Source organism: Halictus rubicundus, chromosome 13, assembly GCF_050948215.1.
Source record: "Halictus rubicundus isolate RS-2024b chromosome 13, iyHalRubi1_principal, whole genome shotgun sequence".
NCBI lineage: Eukaryota > Metazoa > Arthropoda > Insecta > Hymenoptera > Halictidae > Halictus > Halictus rubicundus.
The window spans coordinates 5,770,658-5,792,911 of NC_135161.1; the positions used below are offsets into that span (position 1 = coordinate 5,770,658).

The window sequence follows — 22,254 nt, forward strand, 5'->3', positions numbered from 1 at the left end:
CATTAGTCTTACTCGCCGGTTTCATTTCTCTGCATATAAATATAATACGATAGTCGATCAACTGCTAGTAACAAATTCCTTTTCACTACGAATTCGCAAGGTACTCGCACGACGACGTTCTTTGGTGTGTATTATATATTATATATTATACAACGAACGGTATATAGGGCTAGCACTCTTCGACATGACGTACACACATGTGTTGACAGACCAAAATAAATGTTTGTTTCGCTGAAGCGATGGCAGACTCATGTTCGCTTTTAAATTCAAACTTCTGAAGCACATTTCCATCGTGACACAAGCAGTATTAGACTTCTCGGCTTTTACTATTGTTTGGCTGTACGGTACCCACGCTATTCTCGTTCGGATAGCCGAGTACTCGTACTCGTAGGCAAATGTGGATATCTTGATAAGATTTAAATGCACGAGCATAGTTACTCGCATGTAAATTTGGATACCCGAGTACGAGTACTACTCATAGTCAAATACTTGTACTCTTTGGATATCGGACTACTCAACGAGTACTCTGACAAAAGCTCTATTAGACACGGAAATTAATACACATTGATAAATTAGGTGAATATATTATTTCTTTCTTTTCTCTTCTTTCTATCCAAGAAAGACTACCTCGAAGCACGCGTTACACATATACATCCTATTAATTGGTGAGGAATTCTGCTCAAATTTTATATATATATATTTATCGGTTGAAATTACAATTATATATGTCGTATGAAAAATACATATATATGTATATATATATATATATATATATATATAAACAGTGTATAAACCATTATTTAATTTGATCACTATCAAGCGGTAATAGAATTTTCTTGTGACTAACAATCTTCCGTTTGTTGGTCCTAGACAAAGTTTAATTTGACACACACACGTATCGGCGTTACTTCGCAGTGAAGCATTTTTAACGAAGATTCGTGAACTTTTATGTACAACAAGATTCCATATTATGAATGTTACAGAGACGAGTCCCGATTTTTGTTCATGTTTTGTAGCTACTTTTAGAGTTAAACATTTGTTAACATAAAAATTCACGGGTCTTCCTCGAGCATGTCTGAACGAAATAGTAGATCAAAAAATGTTTCTCAGTTTTCCGATAGAAAAGGCCAATTGTCTTTCAACTGGCAAAATGGAAAATAATACCACGTTATTTTGTCATCGATCACAAGTGCATACGGTTTCCACGTGTGCACGTATTGCACTCTCTACGCTACCGTACGAAATTAATCATAGTGTACATAATAAATACCGTCACTGCCATGCGTTCCCTAACAGAAAAGGACTAATTGTATTGCCACTTGGATATCATGGCAGTGCGCGTGGCAGTGATAAACACGCTCGATCATCGGCACAAACGAAATTCTCTATCTCTCGCGCGAGTAAGAAAGAACTAGTATTAAATTAAATAACACATAAATTAATGTACAGCCATTGACGATATTAATGTGCGGTACAGCCTCGGTGGTTGTCCACAAGACGACCGCTGTTCGCAATGTGTAATAAATAAAATTCTTGTCGGTCGATCACGACCGGCAAACTTAAAGCGACCGTCAGAAGAATCAATTAATATTACATACATATTGGATAAATGCATCGAGAGTTATTGCATCGAGAGGTTGCAGATAAGTTTGCGCGGGCATCTTACATTGTACGTTGCTGATCGTTATCATTAAGTCCATGTATCTTGTGCTTTCGCATTTCTTCCCGAGTGATGTTTATTGCGTTTTTTCTTTTTTTGTTTAAATAATCATTCCCGCGATTTCTAGACGTTCTGCGTTCATTTATCTATTGCTCTACATAAGGGAATGCTGTGCAGTGCCTCGGAGAACGCAGTCGCAAGTTGTGCAGCAGCCTGGTTGGATGCACCGATGCGACTGGTCGAATGGTTTCGTTTCGTCATTGTAAGTATAGTCTCCGGATCCAATCGAGCAAATCATTATCAATTTTGATAACGCTTCCCTTTTTTCCAGGAACTCGTTAGACCAAGATTACAGTGTTCACCTGCATCCTGGTTGTATTCAGTCTACGGCTTGCAGTTGCGTTCTCCAAAACTGCAACGGCACAGGTCAAACCTGTGTACGATAAACGTGCATACGCACAAGACAGGTACAATTCTCCGCGTACTGAACAACTAATACTTCCCCGAGGTTTTGCGTCCACATATCAGGTTGATCATTCTCTTGAAGTGCACGCTACAGCGTATCGGTAAACGTGCATATAAGAAACGAGGTTCGAAGGTCTGGCGGAACAAGGAAAATGGTAACTAACTGTATCTACACGTCGAGGAACGAGTAGAGGCGTGTGTGTACAACAGGGTGTCTACGAAACAGACTAACAGAGAAGTATCAAGCTAACACACAGAGACAAAAAGCTCGTACGTCCTGTACAGCTCGTCTGAAGGCAATAGCGTTGAATCACAATCTCGGCTCATCTGTGTTCCAGCATCTCGAACGTGTTCAGAGACGGAAATTGACTATATTATTGTTGCTCGATCGCTGCGCTCACAGAAAGTGGTAGCAAGACCGTACGGAGATAGGAAAGAGAGGCTGAAGACGAGAAAGTTACCGGAAAACTGTCTAAACTCGAGCAACGAGCCACGCGGGTTCACATAAATGTCCATCAGCTGTACCAGTTCATTCGTGTGAATCACACAGTGGCAGTGCAAAATGAACAAACGCTTCTAACGGTACAAGCACACGAAACGTTGTCGTTCTGGGTGTTTCAATTGACAAACGTGTTCTCGAGACTAAGAAAATGATTCGTTCGCAAACACAAACGATTCTAAGCAAATGCGCTGACGATTTTGTTGTATCAGAACGATGGAGATCATCAGGAGGGGCCACGAATGAATTTGCACAGCTGACAGGCTTCTTCACGCTGGATCTACTCGTTCTACCGAAATTACGCGAACGGATGCGCAAGCCACGGTGTCCAGAGAGCCAAAGCACGTTCTTCTCTCTGGCAACGAGTCCTCTCATGCACCATAACCCCTCCGTGAGAGCCCGGTATCGCTCATAAGTACCGTGTCTCTCGTGCAGCTAGCAACGAAGCTTCTAGGGGAGATATTTTCGAAGCGAGGATCAAAGGATCCCAAAGACCATAGGTCGCCAAACTGCGTGTGAAAGCAGACGCTTAACCCCTTGAAGAAGCTACTGAATACATGGGTCCATTGATTTTTGTTAAGTTTTCTTTGTTCTCGGCATTTAACCATCCGTGAAAATATAGGAATGCAATGAACAATACAGATTCTCTTTATCTTCTAGAGCATTCTGAACGACAAAGAAGTGCCGATCGTAGTAGACGCTTAGAGAATCACGGTGCGAGGGGTTAATACTTATTCTCCGACTGGTGTTGGTCCACGGGATCCTTTAGGCACACGAGTGTCCGCTCGACCAGCGGGTTCTACTCCGGAGAGTCGATCCTACGGAAGTGGTCTACTTTCGAAAGTGAAAGTGAGAGGGTTCAGAGAGCGGGCACACGGCTAGGGGACTTGCGGGGGAGTTTACTGGCGCTGAAGCTTGCGTATTTGCTCCTCCAGCTCCTTGACTCGCAGCTGGCTGTTGGCGAGTTGCCGTCGCACCAGTCTCAATTCGTCAGTCTGACGAGCGAACGCCAATCTCAGCTCGGCTTCGTTGTTCGGGATGTCCACGATCTCCAGGACCTTGTTGTCCGGAGGAGGAGGAGTAATGATGTTGTTCTTCTGCAAGACGATGAGAAATACTAAAATTCTAAGCTTTTGCGGTGCGAACGCCCTGGCGAGTAACTTGCGACAGTTGCTCTCAGAGAGCGAAACAATTTGTACACGCTTCTGCAAGTTGCTCTCACAGAAAATGTCGCGAGTTGCTTGCTAGCGTATTCGTACCCTAAGCTTCGGCCAGCGCTAGAGATAACGAGAACTAGTACCTGCAGCACCGCGTTGCCAAACTTCTGCTGCAGTTGCTGGAACTTGGTGCTCTGGTTGCTGGAGGTCTTCTGGCTCTTCTCAGAGATCTCGTGGAACTCTATCGGCCTGTAGTCCGGCACCGTCTCGGTCGACAGGAAAGCGAATTTCTTCTTGTTGTTCAGGTCCGTGGTAGCCGGCATTTGAGGCGGCTTGTAAACCCGCGGCTTATGCGTGGTGATGCTACCCCCTGTTCAACGTGTTTCACCGATTAACGATACCACGATTCAACGGAAGAGTGTGAAACAACAAAAAGTGAACGGTAAAAATGGTCCCGTACCGGTTTTCAGGGAGATTAGAATCGGCGGGCTGTTGATGCCGCTGATCCAGTCCCTGGCCGACAGACCGGGACAGGTGCCCACGGTATCCGGGTACAGGTCCTCCTGGAATTGGTCGCTCTGCCGGCGTCGAGTGAAAGTGAAAGTTGATCAGTCGAGCAGCCGGTCGAATCGAATCGTTAATCGATAGAGGTATCAACGGGGTGTATATCTCACCTTGCGCGGCACTATCATCGAGATCGGCTCGCACAGGCCGCGGGTCGCGTGCAGCTTGTAGAACCTGAACACCTCGCAGATCGAGGTGCTCACCCCTCTCTTCGGCATTACGCCCAGCCCCCTCTGAGGATTGCCGGAGATGAACTGGCTGAGGAAGTGCATCCAGGGAGCTTCGTTCACCACCTCGTAGTACCTGATGTTCCCGTCACCCTGGAACAGAGAAACCTAGATTCACTGATCCGTCCGATGTATGCAGACAGGTGACGACGAGTTTCTTTCAAGTTTTGTTCATTCGAGAATTTCGTTCAATGCGTAACTATGCTACACCGACCTTCCCCGCCAGGTACACCATGTTGGTATCGTGGTCGTAGTACGGGAAGACGACTCCGCTGGATGAATCGATGGTCTCGCAGACCAACGGGACAGTCAGATCGTGCTGGCTCCAAATGGCGTACTGTCTATCCGAATGTCTGCTGAAGCCGGTAGTCAGAAGCCGTCCCGAACCACCGAGAAACACCACCTTGCTAGCTTTGGTCCCCGCGTGGCAGACTCCTTCCTACCCGAGCGATAACCGAGCGGTTCGATCAAACTTTCCATGGTCTGTAAAGTGGTCTTAGCAGACACGTACCGAGACTACGATGCCGGATCTCGGCTCGAACACCCTCAGCTTCTTGTCCTTGCATGTGGTCGCCAGCAAGCTTCCATCGCGGTTCAAAGATATACTGTAGATGACGTCGGGGTGCCTGTCGATCACGCTGACCGCCTCGCCCCGGTTTATGTCCCACACGATCACCAGGTGGTCGAAGCCGGCGCTGAATAGCACGTTCTCGGCGACCGGGTGCCATTCTATGTAAGCGACCCGGCGTTTGTGTCCTTGAAGCTCCACCAACCAATCCGTCAAGTTCCGGGACAGACCTCCGTCGGGTATATGCCAGAGTTTGATCTAGAACCAGAAGAATCCGTCGGGAACCATCCTGGATAGACGATGCTCGTTCACAGTTGGACGCTGGTTTCCAGGGTTATTACTCGAGTCCTACAATCTAAGTACCCAGGGAGGAGGTTTTTGAGATTTCCCTATGACTCACTATTGAATGGAAGCCGCGATCAATGTGTACACGTAACAGTATAAAAAGGAACAGTCGCTACACGCAACACCTCCGCAAAATTAGCATTTGTTCTAAACTACGTTCCTCACGTAAAGAATGGGAAATGCAACGAGCGTGCTGTACAGGGTGTATAAAAATTATATGTCACGACCACCATAGGGTGATTCTACACGTCTGGATCGGTGGAAATCTGTAAAAAAAAAATGCACCGCAAGATTCACTTTGACCTTGGAAATCAAGGTTTTATTTTTATTGCATCGTATAGTACTCATCACTCAAATTTTTCGACACTTTGACCTTAATTTTCGAGGTCAAGGTGAATTTATCGGTGCACTTTTTTTCACAAATCTCCACCGATCCGGAGGTGGTCGTGACATGTAATTTTTATACACTCAGTACAACTCCAAGCAACTCGATTACAACCGTGGCGCGACCAGATCCAACTGTTTCGAAAAGCCGTGAAAAGATTGTCTCGTACGGTGCAGTCATCGGAGCAGGAAGCGATGATGTTATCGTTGAACGGGTTCCACTTGATGTCGAGCACTGGCCCCGTGTGTCCGGTGACCCTGCTGGCATTGAAGTCCAGCCTCCCGGTCTGAAAGATGAACGCATGCTAGCGAAACGACTGGTAAAAATCGCAGAGGTTGTAGCAGCATCGACGATAACGAGCTATTTGCGTCGATGTACTCGATACTCTGGGCGCAGCGATAAACTTCGCGACGCTGATAAGAGGTTCGACGTTGTAAAGCGAGTCGAATCGAATCGATCCCGGCTAGGTAACTCACACGATCCAAGGGCAGCACCAGGAACGCCCCGCCGCCAGCGACTTCGGTCACCACGGCGAGGAACTTTGGATTGACGGCGCAGAACTGCGAGTCGTGGGCGTTCTTCGTGATCTTCACGTTGTCGTAGCATTTCTCCCGCTTCGCCGGCACGCCGTACACGTGCCGGAACTTGCTGCTGCGGACCCCGCGGAACCAGGACTAGAAAAATATGCAAACATTGTTTCTCCTTTTATTCTTCTCCTCCCGTTCTCCTTCATTTGTCATGTCATTTTCAGTCTGAACACGTCCCTCCCATCTTCGGAACAACCGTCTGCCCCGATAGTTGCTCCCGCACGGTCCCCGTCGAGCGACAACTAACGAGGTAAGTCAAACCGTTCACTGTCTTCGCCGAGTAGAACGATTAAATAGACCACGAGCCACTTTCAGCCGATGTTACTCGAACGCAGGTGATGACATTTGAGAAAATGGTACACAATGGTACGGAGATGCGAGCAGCAAAGCCATCATACTTATACCTATGCAAGGAAACCGACAGAATCCAGTCTCGAGAGTAGTTTCGACGTTAGCTCGCGGAACCGTTTGAAAGACGCTGCGCCAGACAATATCGGCCGTGCTAATTAGCTGATTCGTTGGGTTCCTAACTAATGGCGCACAGTGCGGCTTTTGCTCGATCTTGTTGACCAAAATTATTTCTGTTATGCATATACAAACATATTTCTTGAAATTGCATGGATACGAAGCTTAACGCTAAAACTACCGGATGAGTCAAAATGCATTGATTCCAATCTTTTCTTTTGGAAATATTGAAATTATAAATATTTTTTAATGAGAACATTTTTTAATAAATTTCTCTATTGAAATAGATATTTAAACAAAACTGGTGCCAAATCGAAACAAATGTAATTTTGTTGTTGTTATAAGGCAATGTATGCCAGTTGCATTTAGTGCTTTGTAGCAGAGTTGTGCTAATTCAATTACACAATTGAATTGCATAGTCTTTCAATTATATACTAATTCAACTACGTTGTAACTGAATTGCATAATTCAAACCTTTCGATTAATTAGGTTACTAATTATTTTAATCAGATGTGTAATTGAATCATAATATTATTAAAATACAGCTCTCCAAATTGTAGCCTAAAACTGTGAAGAAGTGCGATATATTTTTATTCTTTCATAAAAAAAAAGAAAAACATAAAAATTGGGAAAGAAAAAGAATCTTTCCCGATGCAAATACCGCCGGGAAAGGTTTCCGGTTATCTGGAAATACCAGTAGTTTAAAAACATAAATTTTTTCTTTCTGTAATTCAATTATAATTCTGCACAACTCTGGTTTGTAGTTCTAGTGTTAAAATTTATGAAAATCCGAGTTCATCTGTAGTCAGATTAATTTCCCGTTTTGCTGTTAACAACTCATTTTTCCACATAACGAGTTTGACAAAAAGTCATCAGTTTCGGCCAGCCAGATCGGGCAAATATATGCATTGTGCGGCGCACAGTGGGCGGAAGTGCGAAATCGGCGCTCGAAAATGGAAAACTATTTTCTTGTTTTTAAATAAATACGTGATGGGAATGTTTTAAGAACATTCCAAAGGAAACAAGTCCGAAAAAATTTTTTTGTCCTCCACGACGCACAAGAAGCCGGCAAAGTTCGAGGAAAAAATTAAGAACGTGAAATTGTCTCCTTTCACATGATTTTCCGAATACGGTGATTTCTCTATATATGTCGCCAAGGCCTGGATGATAAATGTCGCGGAATTATCCCCACTACGGCGGGGTATTCCCCGTGAGGAGCCGCGAAGCACGAGAGGCCTCGGATGCCGAGGAGACAAAACACGGCTTGGGTATGTCTTCTGCACGATACATGTCGCTGGTAAGACCCGTGTTGTTGACATATATCGAGAGTTCACTGTACTCAAGTGCAATTTAAAAGAAAACTATTAGGAATAGCTGAGTTGGGATAATACGAAAGCTTACGTCTTCTAGGATTGAAATGATTTTAAAACAAGTAATTGTTATTACATTTAAAAAATTATAGTTTTTGTCAAGTGAGCACAAGTTTTTCGCCTACATTTAAACTAGTGTGCATATGTTAATAGAACCTAGCACCGACTATACTGAGACAAACTATGATTTGTTGACCAAACCGTGCAAAAAAATTCATTTGCAACAAATCTACCAAAAATTACAGATTTAATTCAGGAATATTAATGCAGAGGAGTAGGTATATTACCCAATAAACCATTTGCTTTGAATTTGACACCAAAAGTCTCCAAATTCCTATCCATATGTTTCCGCATTAGGCTCGGTATTTGAGTGCAAAGTCTGCAGTCAAAATTCCATGCCAAATTGAAGCCAAACCTTGGCTTCGTTCAGCTTCGTTATAGAGGGCAGGTCGATCGCACTAAGCGGGAACCTAACCTTGTTCTGAAAGTAGATATCGGGCAAAGTCGAAGTATAATACATTTATACACACATTTTATTTTTTACAGCGCTTTGTTTTTCACTGCACATTTTGGTGTTCACGCACCACTTTCGCGAACAAGGTTACGTCCGCTCTTAGTGCGACGGACCTGCCCTCTATAACGAGGGCCGAACGAAGCCAAGGTTTGGCTCCAATTTGGCATGGAATTTTGCCTGCAAACTTTGCACTCAATTTGCGATCCATCTGTCACTGAATTTGTCGACTTTGGGTGCCAAATTCATATAAAATGGGGACCAAATTCTGCTCCAAGCAGGGTTTGGTACCAAATGGGCAAGTCTTTTCCCCGCAAAGTGTGCTGCAAACATTGCGCTAAATTTGCTTGAAACAGCATTTGGCTAACTGGATAATTCCACTTGTTCTATAATTTGTTAAAAACCTGTGTAATTAATAAACACCGCGCAAATTCAAATTGATTTTTATTGCAATTTGTAGCTACAAAATTGACCCATAAATCATTCAATTATCTCGAACGGCTTAAAAGTTATTATTTTCGAGCGCCAAAATGGCATATTCGCCTACTGTGCGGCGGGCCAACATCACGCGAGCGTAAACTATTTATGCGTTTCTGGGACTCTCACCGGGCTCAGAAACCGTGAAGAAGAAAGTTCTCTGGCGCGGAGGTGCCGAAAGCGCGCGATCGCTCGATCCCGGCGTCGTTTATCAACGTTATTACCGATTTGCCATCGTTCGCGCTCAACTATTAGAATCCTGGTCAACGTTCTGCCAGGTGTTCTTGCGGGGCCGTTGGCAGGGAACGCGCGCGCGCGGAAAACGAGCGGTAATCGCGTCTCGATGTGAAATCTTTGGAGTTGGTCGCGCATGATGCATAGAGAAGCCGAGCGGAGACGAGGCGAGGCGGGGCGAGGGTTTGGGCGCAGCGTAGCGCGGCGAGACAGATCAAATTATGCGACTTTTTCTCGCGAAAAGTGTAGCCGTCTGGCGTGTGCTCGACCTCGCCGGCGCGGCGTTGATCGCGATCAAAAACGAGCGTGATCGAGCCGCCTGTAATTTCGAAACGTAACACATAATCGCGCGCGATCGTTCCTCGGACAATTATCGGGGAGAACAAAATCGAAAGCGGGATCTATCGTGGGATCGCGAATCCGTGCCAGATTAGATCGGTTCCACCGCTTACATATGTACGTCCGTGTAACACCGATCCGATAAGCCGAGGCCCAGATTCGGTGATCCCGATTTCTTCGGATCTGTTACAAATGTTTAAACAACTCTCGCGAGAAGAGTCTTTCGATTCCGCGAGAGGAATCGGAATTTCCAGATGGTCGTTACCGTTTGTGTTTAACATTCTCGTCGTTATTCGACGTGGCTCGCGTTCACTGTCGATCGGACAATACGAATCGATCGCGTTCCACGGGTAACCCGACGGTAATAATCATCGCGTGCCACGCAAACTGCAATTAGGGTCACGGATATCTCTGTGTATGTGTCTGTGTGGCACGAAACTTTCGGTTTAACGGTCTCTAGAAGCGCTGTTTTAAAGTTCGCGTTTGCAGACTGTTGTTATCGGAGAGACTCCTTTGCAAAAGTACCCTCCTGCCTCGTTAGTTGTCGCGACAGGGTCCCCGGGGCAATAGGTTTTTCTGTCCGACGAATCAGTCGTAGAATAAACGGCTAATCGTCAGTGCTGAGCAAAATAGTATTTGAATTAGAAATATTATATTATATTTTCAAAGCATACCTATAATCATGCAAATAAATTATTTTATTCATAAGAAAAAGTTTTTGAAATACTATTTAAAAATAGTATTTTATTCGGAAAATATTGAAAACAGTGAGACTTATTTTGTGGGACCGTGTAAAATAGTATTTCAAATAGTTGATAGTATACTTTTCTGATATTTTGTTGCGTGTAATGTTATTACGACATTGTCGCCTGTTTATCAACATGTTACACGCAAATATTCGTAATTAAGCTGCAAATAATACTCTGTTAACTGTTACAGTTTCTTATGTTAAAAATTATAATTTATAATATTAACTATTTGCTCAACTTATTTTCATTGTAAGGAAATATTCGAAGTACAACAGTAAAATATTTTATGTATCTGGTTGTCAAAGTAAGGATATTTTATTTACCGAAATTTTTCCTTCTATTTAAAGTAGTATTTCATTTGAATCAGACTAAATTATACTACTTAAAATAGTATTTTAAATATTTTTTCCCGAAATTTTCTGCTAATCGTGCAGTTGCAAATCAATCAAGATGCATCAAGCCAAGGAACAACACACAACGTGCTTCGTGCGCGCAAAAGTAATTCAAATCGAAACTTGTTGCCGGTGTTCTCCCTCGAAGAGATACAGAAGCGTCTCCGTTTCATTCGGACAGAGGGAATCGTATATCAATTTTCTATCGAATCGAACGAGCGCGCGAGTGTTCTCGACAGGTGGAATTCCAACGATCCGCCATCGACGTTAACAATTGGCGGCTTTCGTACGATAACATGCTACCCGATCGTATCATTTGGAAACTTGACTCCGATGATTCGTCAGGCTCTGCCGGCTCGGTGATCTATATAATAAGCCTGTTACAGGCAATTTACTCCTTGCAAGGAGTGACCCGAGTCAATGCACTTTTGCAGGATGCCGGTGCAGACATACTTAACACCAGGTTTACGGGACCCTGAACAGAATATTTTTAATTTAAAATTATTAAGACTAAGGATGCATACATGAGAAATTATTTAGCACATTTATTTCTTTGAGTGTATGTTGTTTTAAAAATATGACTAAAATGGGGGTAGCACGTTCTTGTTATTTTTATAAAGTAATGCAAAATAGTCACTTTTAATGCTTCGTAAACCTACAATGTCGAGTCAGTGATGAAGATTCTGAACAAAGTTTAATAAATATGTATGTTATTAATTTCCTTTAAACCGAAATAAAATTCTATTTTGTTGTAGTTGATATATATCCTTTGGAGAAAACATAGGCAATAAATATAAACTATCTTTCCTTTTTCTACGAAATTCTGAACGATGAAGAGCTTCTAATTATTATAATCACAAAATAAATAGTAGTGCAAGGGGTTAGGGTTAGGCTTGCGTTCTAATATTTTTCACGCTAAACCTAGAAATGACCTCTGGGATTTGCTATTTGAAATGGTTGAATAAATTTCTTAATGCAACCGTATATTATAATAACAACGGCGAAACATCGATATAAAATTAATCTTGTCGTCTTTCTAATGTAATATATTTTTATCCCTTTTTGTGCTCAGTACATTTAGTGTTAATTTACGATTATTGAGGTTGTAAAGACACAACCATGAGGAATTACTTAAAAAATTTATTTCTTTGGATATATGGCTAGAAATTTGGATAGACTCGCGTTCCCGTTATTTTTAATGTAACATAGTCACTTTTAGTTGTCCGTAAACCTAATGTTAACATTAGGCTTGTGGGAAGCGTTCTGATATTTTTAACACTAAATCCAGAAATGACCTCTGAGATTTGCCACTTTAAATTCGTTGAGATTATAAAGATTCATTTCACAGGAAATAGTTGAATTCTCAATGCAACCGTACATTACAGTGAATTCTCGATACAAGTCACTTGCGCGGTTCTGGCCAGTGACATTTAGACGAAATCTGTGGTTCTCACCGAACGTTGCATTTGAAATACACGGTGCATGCCGGAAATGTAAAAGTCACTATCAGTGGTGGTGTGGGTAGTTCCAGTGACTATTAAACGCGAGGCTCGCAGTGACTAATATCGGGAATTCACTGCATAATAAAAACAGCGAAACATCTCATTTCTGTGCTCAACAGATGTAGTTTTAAATTGAGATTATTGAGGTAGTAAAGATTGCAAATTTATTTCTTTGCATATATGGCTTGAAATTTTGACGGACGCACGTTCTCGTCACTTTTAATGTAAAATGGTCGCATTTAGCGCTGCGTGAACCCAGTGTTAACATTAGGTTTGCGGGACGCGTTCTGATATTTTTAACACTCAACCTACCGGTGAAATGGCGTCAGGGTTTTGCTATTTTAAATTTGTTGGAATTATAAAGATTCGTTTTATAGGAAATCGTTGAATAAATTTCTTGATGCAACCATATATTTGTGCTGGGCAGATTTAGTTTTAAATTAAGATTATTAAGATTATAAAGGTGCAATCATGAAGAATTACTCAAAAATTTTTTTTTTTTATATATGGCTAGAAATTTGGACGGACGCACGTTCTCGTCACTTTTAATGTGAAATGGTCGCTTTTAGCGCCGCGTGAGCCCAGTGTTAAGTAGAAAACCGGTCGTATTTTCCAAAGAGCGTTGCCCACGAGAAAGGTGTGCGAAAGTAAGAGTGAAGGAAATTCGCGTGGCGTTTTGATAGCGGGCACCGATGCAAATGCCGTCGGGAAAGGTCTCCGGCTATCTGGAAATACCAGTAGCGGTAAAAATATGCAAAGAACTGTCGAGAACACTCGTTCGACTGGTCCAAAAGTCACCTGTACACCGAAACCACTCACCTGTTTATCGTTGGTCATGTCTGATACCGATCGGACTCGGCCGGCCGGGTACACGCGCGGTGTGATACGTTGGTCGCCAGTGCAGAACAGGTACGCGGTGGTGTGTGTGCGCGTGCGATTGTGCGGCTGGCAATTCGTACAAGCCAGGACCCATGCATGCGAACGATAGGAGAATTCGAGTCTAGCTCGGTATCGGTTCCCTCTTTACTGGAAGAAATAAAAACAGAAGGGAACACGAGGTGTCGAGCGAGGCGATTAGAGACCGACCGCCCGCGTCGGATCGAGGGCGAATTACAAGTGCATCGATCCGCGGATGCATCGGCTACCTATCGGCTCGCTACCCGTCCCTTCCCCCCGCGTTTCCCTTGCCCTCGCGATCTTTGATCGATCCGCGAGAAGCCTCGATTGGCCGGGAACATCGTTCCGATGCGTGACGGACGACTTGCAGTTTCGTTACCGCTACCGTTTTCTTGCTTTCGAACAACGACTCTCGGCGAGCTGGCTAATCCGTTCGAGTCACGAGACCTAGGGCTGCCCCAAACGGCAATTTTCGCACGGCTTTGCGACGCAATTCGCTCGAGTTATCCCCACTCTCTCGGCAAAGCAGCGAATCCGGCGGGGGGTCGCCGGGAGAGCTAGGGCTACCTGAAAGGACACTGTCCAATCGCTAGACTACGGATCTTCAGCGCAAATAAAAAGTTTTTACCGGAATTGCAACAACTCGGAGCGAAATAGAATAATATGCTTAAGTCGCTGAAAATAAAACAACATATTGAAATTCCTCTACTGTCTTTACTGCTTTATTAGGTCGTTGCACATGAAATGACCGGTTTTAGAACGCAAATTTTATTAAATGTTTTAATCAAGAAATACTATTGAAGGTTAGTCACGTGACTTTTGCAGAGTCAGCAGGTCGGTAACTGAAGAGCCACTGACTGGTCTTGATCCGACGGGAGTAAGTCACATTTTTTGCTCTGCATTATCGATATCATGAATTCTGACGCCAGAAACGTGCTAGGGAATCAAGACAAAATATAGCTCAATTTCTGGCTGGAGATATTTTCTAGTGTGCGCTACTCTCGATTTCATCCAAAAAACTCATCCAATGGCATAAAAATGCTTGGATTCCACCGCATACGCATCGTCAATTTTTGGCCTACTTCTGACGCTTATATTAACAAATATCTGCATAATCTCGTTAGCTCCTGACCAGAGCGCGCTAGATTGAACCCTCCTCTTTCGAATGAGCCCTTTTCCAGCGGAAAATATTCTCATATAAGGACGAAAAAGTTGAGGCACGTAAAACCATTTTTCCCCTATTTTTGTCGGTAATGTGGTCACTCTACCTTATCGTGAATTACGGAGTCTTGGGGATAATATAAGATCAGTATGGTTCTTTGCTGTGGTGGCTAAGAGCAGACATACGTCTGCAAAGGGTTAAAAGTCTTGATTACGTACAAAATGGCGGCATTTTGAGATTAAATTACCGCCTTTTTTGGCATTTAGTATGATAAAAAAGATAAGAACCTTATCGCGAATCTACATTAAATGAAATTTATTTCAACATCGGTCAATGTGAGCGACGTGTATTCTGTTTAAACATATTGACGACAACATTGTGTGATGGTTGGTCAAAATGCAGTAGTAAATAAACGCGCTAGTAGTGAATGATAGAAAAAGCTTAAAAATATAGATGATAATCTAATAAACGAGGAAGGCGAACAACCACAAAATTCTATGTTCACTATATTATAATCGAAAAACTCTGAAATTTTTACCACGTTTTTATTAACTCGCTTTGTTGTGTCTGTCTGTTCGTCTGTTCGGTACAAATTTTGCAATTGGAACTTTAAACACAGCTCAAAACTGGATGGCAACACATACAAGACTAAAAAGCAGAAAATAATTATATTTAAATAAAAAAATATTTTTTAATATAACACGTTTTTAAGACGGACTAATAAGTATAAAATAATTTTTCCTAGCCCCTTACAGATAGTCCTGAAAATTTGTGATTGTGAATTTCGAATGGCTATGAAAACACTTGTAAGATTCAAAACGAAAAACATGGGGCACAAGATAATAGTAAGGGGTGTGGAGAGTATCCCAGTTAGCCAAATGCTGTTTCAAGCAAATTTAGCGCAATGTTTGCAGCACACTATGCGGGGAAAAGACTTGCCCATTTGGTACCAAACCCTGCTTGGAGCAGAATTTGGTCCCCATTTTATATGAATTTGGCACCCAAAGTCGACAAATTCGGTGACAGATGGATCGCAAATTGAGTGCAAAGTTTGCAGGCAAAATCCCATGCCAAATTGGAGCCAAACCTTGGCTTCGTTCGGCCCTCGTTATAGAGGGCAGGTCCGTCGCACTAAAAACGGACGTAACTTTGTTCGCGAAAGTGATGCGTGAACACCACAATGTGCAATAAAAGACAAAGCGCCGTAAGAAATGTGTTGTAAAAAGTAAAATATGTGCATAAATGTATTGTACTTCGACTTCGCCCGATATTTACTTTCAGAACAAGGTTAGGTTCTCTCTTAGTGCGACCAACCTGCCCTCTATAACGAAGCTGCACGAAGTCAAGATTTGGCATGGAATTTTGACTGCAGACTTTGCACTCTAATACCGATCCTAATGCGGAGACAAATTTTGGTGCCAAATTCAGAGAAAATTGTTTACTGGATAGCTGTCGTTGAGAAAACTCACACAACAGTTCATATCATTTGCAGTACAATAAAATTGTTAGTGACTTAGGTGAACTATTCATACATCAATTATTTATTGCATGCGCCCAACGTTTTTCGTTTTAAATCTTACAAACATTTTCATAGCTATTCAAAATCACACATTTTCAGGACTATCTGTACGGGGTTAGGAAAAATTGTTTTATACTTTTCAGTCCGTCTTAAAAACGTGCTATATGAAACATTTTTTTTTATTTAAATAATTATTTAACAGAATATGACGATTACTGATAATGATGCTTACTTTAATCAATAAGCTTGATTTAGAGAAAATTGTGTTTGTTTAAAGTTACCGTTACAAATCGGACATTTCATATGCAACGACCTAATAAATTACACCTACTCATTTTTTAAAATAAATACCTAACATCCGCAGTCTACAAACAAACAGTAGTGAACGAACTACGTTATACTAATGAATTTGATCCTCTTTCCAGGCGAATTCTTCAGTTGAGACTCGAGCAGCCCCTGTGGCTAGATGATGATTCTACCCACGATCATGCTACACAACTGCCCTCGGGTGAGTTAGCGATAGAGCGAAGGAAGTTTGCATCAACGGAAATCGTCGTGGTTACAAAACCAGTGTTTAGCGAAGTAGGAACCGTTTAACCGTCACAGCCGTATCGTTCCCAGCAGCTGTATCTCGTCGTAGGATCAACCATCGTGGCTCGGTTGGGGGAAAGATACTCCACCCACGTGTCCGGAAATTCTTCGGTTGCACGAGCATGTAATCCTTATTTTTTCTTTCTACGCCGTGTTACACGCGCGCTTACGTCAACGCCTCGAAATCAATGTCGTCCGTGGGCCAGGAAGAGGGGAACGATGAGCTCAGGTATTCTCCGCGAGACCTGTGTTCCGTTCATGCGAACGGGAACCAGCGATCGCGAACCAGTCGCTATTCTTCTATATTCTCAAGACAATTCGATTCAGCTCCTCTTGTGTTCCACAACTTGGTCTAACGCTTCTTTGTCTTTTAGCACGTACCCGCGTGAGAAGCAAGGCGTGTTCCCAGCATTGTGATCGCGATCAAGATCACTATCCGATAAAGAGGATCGATATTAGCTTTCGGTGAATCGCCCTCCCGTTATCTAGCGGCTTTGCGTTAAGTCGACCCGGCCTGTTTTCGTCGAGTGGCTCAACCATAAATAATCTCCAAGACCCAAAGCTTGAAAACTGTTGTAATTATCGACCGCGGTTTTCCAAACGGCTCCGGAAGGAACTTTCGTTCCGAACAACTATCGCGAAGGACCGAACGTTGCCGCTGCAGTGAATTCGCTATACATGTCGCCGAGGCATGGCCGATAAATGTCGCGGAATTATCCCCACTACCGCGGGGTGTATCCCGCGAGGGGCCAAGAAGCTCCAGAGACCTCGGTCGCCGAGCTATGCTACGTTCGAAATAAAATACTGGCTCCTGGACGACAAACGACATCAAGACCCGTGTTGCCGACATATATCGAGAATTCACTGTAACACACGGCTACTATTTCGGTTCCCACATCGATTCCATAACCGTTATTTTGTCGGTTCTTCGTAGCAGCTACTGTGTCTTAAAACAGTTTCCGGTAACGCCGTAGTTTCAAGCCCTGTAGTCGCTCGCATACTTGCGTGAACCCTTTAACTGCGGAATTGGTCTAAGCAGTTGCGATCGCTGAGAGGGGGGATACTTTAGTGTGCGTTTAGTCTGCGTAACCTGTATGAACAGGATTTTTCTCGTTGCTACGCGACGAGGTATGCGCTGATCTTAAATATTTATGATTCTCGCGTTTCTCGAGTGTATACGATAGAGAAGATCGCCGGATACACAGCGATAACCTTCGCTGGACGCGTTCATAGCAGTCGAAGGGTTAAGTCAGCAAAGAAACGGCACGGCCGGTCGGAGCGAGTACAGTATACAGTGGCCGGAATAGGTCTCTCCGTGGTCTTGGTTTGTTCGCGCACGATTAGCCTCGTTAGGCCTTATTAATCGGGTGTTCGTTATGTTCGAAACTATCTGCTCCGTGGCGCGGAACCGAAGGGACGGCCGGCTGTACTTTCCCGACACACTGTATACCCGTACGAAAACAAAGTACCTGTTTGTCCATGGGACGGCGAACGGCGCCGTGGAACGTCCTCCACGTCCGCTGGGCTCGGAGGCGGAACCAGACGCGTGTTCCAGGAGTCTCGAGCGACTTCCGTGGGAAGCGCGGGACGGGTTCCCCTTGGCGCACAATAACGTTCCCCGGGCGAAACGTGTGTACGTACTTACAAGATAAAGCCGAGAACCCGCGCGAGAGAGAAAGAGAGAGAGAGAGAGCCGCGCAACAACGGAGCGCTCTGTGCGCGGCTGGCTTGCTTGCTATTCAGCGCCGCGGCGATTCAGCTCGAATGCAAAGAAAAACGTGGTCACGCGACGAAACGAAACGAGACGAGACGAGACGAGACGAGACGAGACGGGGCACGCCACGACGGTGGGCCGTTCATTCAGACACAAGAAGGGCCAGGCGAGAAGCAACAACCGTGCGCGCTCTTTACGATCGGCAAGTTTCGGACACGCGCGCGTTATATCGCGAAAGTCGTCGAGCAAGCACTGCCAGTTAGCCGCTACGCCGCTCTATGTAGACGAGCCTGCATCACCGCCAGCCGCGTGTCACGTGGTGCACGCTCCTCGCTGCGTGTTTAATACGCGAGCGTGACGCTTTTATAGAAACGCGCGCGTCCGCCCGCTCGCTCTTCTTGTCGAATGACGCGCAATTCGCGCGCAAAACGTCTCTCTCTCTCCCTCTCTCTCGCTCTCTCTGCGCCCGCGAAACGATCCACGCACGCGGTCGCGGATCATCGTCTCCACGGCACGGGAAGTCATAGCCCACCGAACAATTATTTGTTTACTTTATATCAGGAGTACCCATAAGTAATCAATTATTTGCAAAGAATTTGTTTTGCCTTTAGTTCTGTACCGATCGTTGAAGAGGAAACACTTGTATTCTTTTACAGTTTTCGGTAAAGCAGCCTGTGCTCAAAATATTCTAATAAGTATAATCTTTTTTACAACCCTGTAATAAAATGGCGGCGTCCGTACCTTCCGAGGATCATGTTCGTCATTGCATACTTTTTCATGCGGGATTTAATGCAACGGTAACAACAAAGAAAATTTGCGATGTTTACGGAGATGTATTGAAGGTCAACAAGTGTCAACGTTGGTTCGGAAGGTTTCCTGCTGGTGATTATGATCTCTCTGACAAGCCTCGAAGTGAACGACCAATTTGATAATGACACCCTAAAATCTCTAGTGGAAGCTGATCCAAAATTAAGTATACAAGATTTATCGAGAAGCCTTGGGTCCACATGGTCAACTATACAAAGGCACCTACACGAAATGGGAAAGGCATATAGGCAAGGAATATGGGTACCGCATCAATTGTCTGAGACCAACGAGAATATTCGTCGATCAATTCGCACTTCATTGCTATCCAGATTTCGTAGAGATCCATTTCTTAGCAGAATCGTTACCGGAGATGAAAAATGGATTCTTTATGATAACATAAAGCGTTCGAAGCAATGGCTTTCTGCAAATCAAACCGCAATATCAACCCCTAAACCTAGTTTATTACTTAGAAAGGTGTTTCTGTGCATTCGGTGGGACTGTCGTGGCATAATTCACTTTGAGTTGTTGAAACCTGAAGAAACAGTTACTGCTGAGTTGTATTGTCAGCATTTACAACGGCTGTATTCGGAACTATTGAAAAAGAGGGCATCTTTAGCCCACAGAAAAGGTGTAATACTGCATATTGACAATGCCCGGCCCCATACAGCGAAACTCACTCAGGAAAAAATCAAAGAATTGCAATGGGAAGTTTTACCGCACCCCCGTACTCACCGGATATTGCTACCTCTGATTATCATCTTTTCAGATCTCTGGAGCAATATTTAAGAAATAAAACATTCACTTCTGTAGAAGATATAAGGAGGAACCTTCAGTCATATTTTGCTTCACAAACCCTGGATTTCTATAAGAGGGGGATTAAAAATTTGCAGGAAAGATGGCAAACTGTCCTTGATAATGATGGAGATTATATAATAAATTAAGAAATAAAAACTTGAATTTACTACAAAGTTTGCTTTAGATTTCAAAATAATTGATTACTTATGGGTCCCCCTAATATATGTCCGAGGCCTCTAGTCTGCGTGCCTCACAAGAAGTCCTCTGACAGGAATGCGGCTGTAAGCCGTCCGATTGGGACATTCCACAAGAACTTTCGGTGTGACGTCAAAGCCTAAGCATTAGGTGCGAGCGAGGACCCCTCTTGTCCCCGTGCCGTCTCGAGGGACGTCTTGTGAGGCTGGGACAGTAGCTTCTTCTCTACATTCGGCGTGAATCAAAGAATAGCATCTCCTGGCCGATATATGTCCCTGGCTAGACCCGCGTTTTGGACATATACCGAGTAAACACTGTATCGTTTCTCTTAACCCTCGGACAATGGGAATCCATTTTAATCTAGAGTCAGTTCGACTTAGGATTTTCTCTAGATTCGGCGTGGATCAAAGAATAGCATCTCCTGGCCGATATATGTCTCTGCCTAGACCCGCGTTTTGGACATATACCGAGTAAACACTGTATCGCTTCTCTTAACCCTCGGACAATGGGAATCCATTTTGATCTAGAGTCAGTTCGACTTAGGACTTTCATAGGGCTATGGTTTTCTACATTTAACCACTTAAATGGAGGAACCCGCTTTCGTTCCGAGAGGCAGTCCCGCTTTATAAGAATTTAATTTGCATCTCGAGTGTATTGAAATTTCCATGACTGCGCGTTCGAAACGAGGAGTACGGGGAATTCCGGGAGTGGGCTCTCGAAGCGGCGGTGTTCTGCGAGAGTACTTCCCCCGGTCCCCCGATTAATCGGTGATTAGAAACTTTAACGAATACTTCCTTGGAGAAACGGATAAAAAGAAAAAGTGGGACTGGCTCCCCTCTCCCATCGGTGATTGCGGTCGTCAATCAATACCAATTTCCTTAAATGAAGCCGAACACGCTCGCGCAAAGTGGTAGCGCTCTAAATACAGCCTGATTCGAAAACAAAAGCTGCCGCGTCGGGCTATAACGGTGACGGGCGACCGGTACACGCAATCGATCGAATCGATAATAAGTGCACACACACAACAACAACAACAACAACAACAACAACAACAACAACAACAACAACAATGCATTCTCCAAGCGACACAAAAACAGATACAGTGGGAAAGAGACTACGAAACGGGTACAGGAATCATCATCCCCTCTTCGGGGCATCATCGAAGGCGGTATCGATCATGAAAACACAACAAGCGAATCAAGTGTCCATATCCATCGGTCGAATTGCAAACGAACGAACGAAAAAAAAAGGAGAAAAACAAAAAGAACTGACTAAGAGGAAACGGAAAGAGTGAACGAGGGAAGAAGCGATCACTCGAAGAGCCTGGCAGAAAGGTGCACAACGATCAGAAGATGAAATCTTACTTTTCCGCTGGGCTTGTAGCATGCTCTGACGTCTACCATATTGTTCAACAGGGAGTGAGTGTCATCCGCGGCGTCCAGGCCCAGTTTCTCCGCAAATTCCTCCCTCGAGCGTATCATTTCCCAGTTTGCGATATTATATCCCATAGGATATCTCTTTGGTACTCCGACGAATAATGTGCACGACGCGGGTTCGACCCACGTCACCAGCTCGGCCCGGAGGGAAAGAGCGAGAGAGCAAGAAAGAGCCTGTTGTGTTCGTGTGCTGTGTAGATGCTCGGCGTTCGCGTTTCAGTCGTCGAAAACCGAATCGGTTTCGCGCTGGCAATTGTTGAACGTCGCGGTACCTGTTTGTCAGAGAGATAGAGAGAGAGAGATAGAGATAGAGAGACAGAAAGAGAGAGAGAGAGAGAGGAACGGGTTGCTCGGAGTCGCGAAAAATCGTGGACAAAAGGGCCACGTGCGAACGTGCCACCGCTCTGTCCACTCGTCCGATTTCGTAATCCACTCACTGAACCCGGCACATGTACAACGGCGTGGCGCGGCGCCGCGTATCGATTGCCCGACGTGTGCGCAACACGTAAACACACGAAGAGCACGTCGCGTCGTCGCCCCGAGAGCCAGTGTGGCGATATTCCGGCGTGTAGCGTCGCTTCAACGTCGCGTCGGACTCGGAGTCGACGTCGGCGTCGGCGTCGGCTCGAATCGAATCGAACG

The 22,254-nt window shown here is 44.2% G+C and overlaps 1 protein-coding gene across 4 annotated transcripts; it reads right to left on the reverse strand.

Annotated features, from left to right (window-relative positions):
• Window positions 1-200: 200 nt before the first annotated feature.
• Window positions 201-21,835, reverse strand: LOC143360144 (coronin-2B). 4 transcript variants are annotated; one of them, XM_076798718.1, is made up of 10 exons: window positions 21,541-21,653; window positions 13,316-13,522; window positions 6,347-6,544; window positions 6,040-6,156; window positions 5,084-5,398; window positions 4,787-5,011; window positions 4,456-4,665; window positions 4,242-4,359; window positions 3,925-4,151; window positions 201-3,721 (listed from the first exon to the last, which is right to left on the reverse strand). In XM_076798718.1, exons 2-10 carry the CDS (start codon window positions 13,331-13,333, stop codon window positions 3,524-3,526), a joined length of 1,626 nt encoding a protein of 541 aa, XP_076654833.1. In that variant the 5' UTR covers window positions 13,334-13,522; window positions 21,541-21,653; the 3' UTR covers window positions 201-3,523. The 4 variants fall into 4 exon arrangements, with proteins under 4 accessions (XP_076654833.1, XP_076654832.1, XP_076654831.1 ...); XM_076798717.1 differs by lacking the exon at window positions 21,541-21,653 and adding an exon at window positions 18,135-18,893; XM_076798716.1 differs by lacking the exon at window positions 13,316-13,522 and having other exon boundaries at window positions 21,541-21,835.
• Window positions 21,836-22,254: the final 419 nt, after the last annotated feature.

Coding starts and splice junctions, on each gene's coding strand:
- LOC143360144 (XM_076798716.1), bottom strand. CDS start 21,684: ATGGGATATAATATCGCAAACTGGGAAATGATACGCTCGAGGGAGGAA. Junction 6,545..21,540: donor GCTACAAGCCCAGCGGAAAA/GTAAGATTTCAT, acceptor ATATTTTTCTAG/TCCTGGTTCCGCGGGGTCCG. Junction 3,722..3,924: donor TTGGCAACGCGGTGCTGCAG/GTACTAGTTCTC, acceptor ATCGTCTTGCAG/AAGAACAACATCATTACTCC.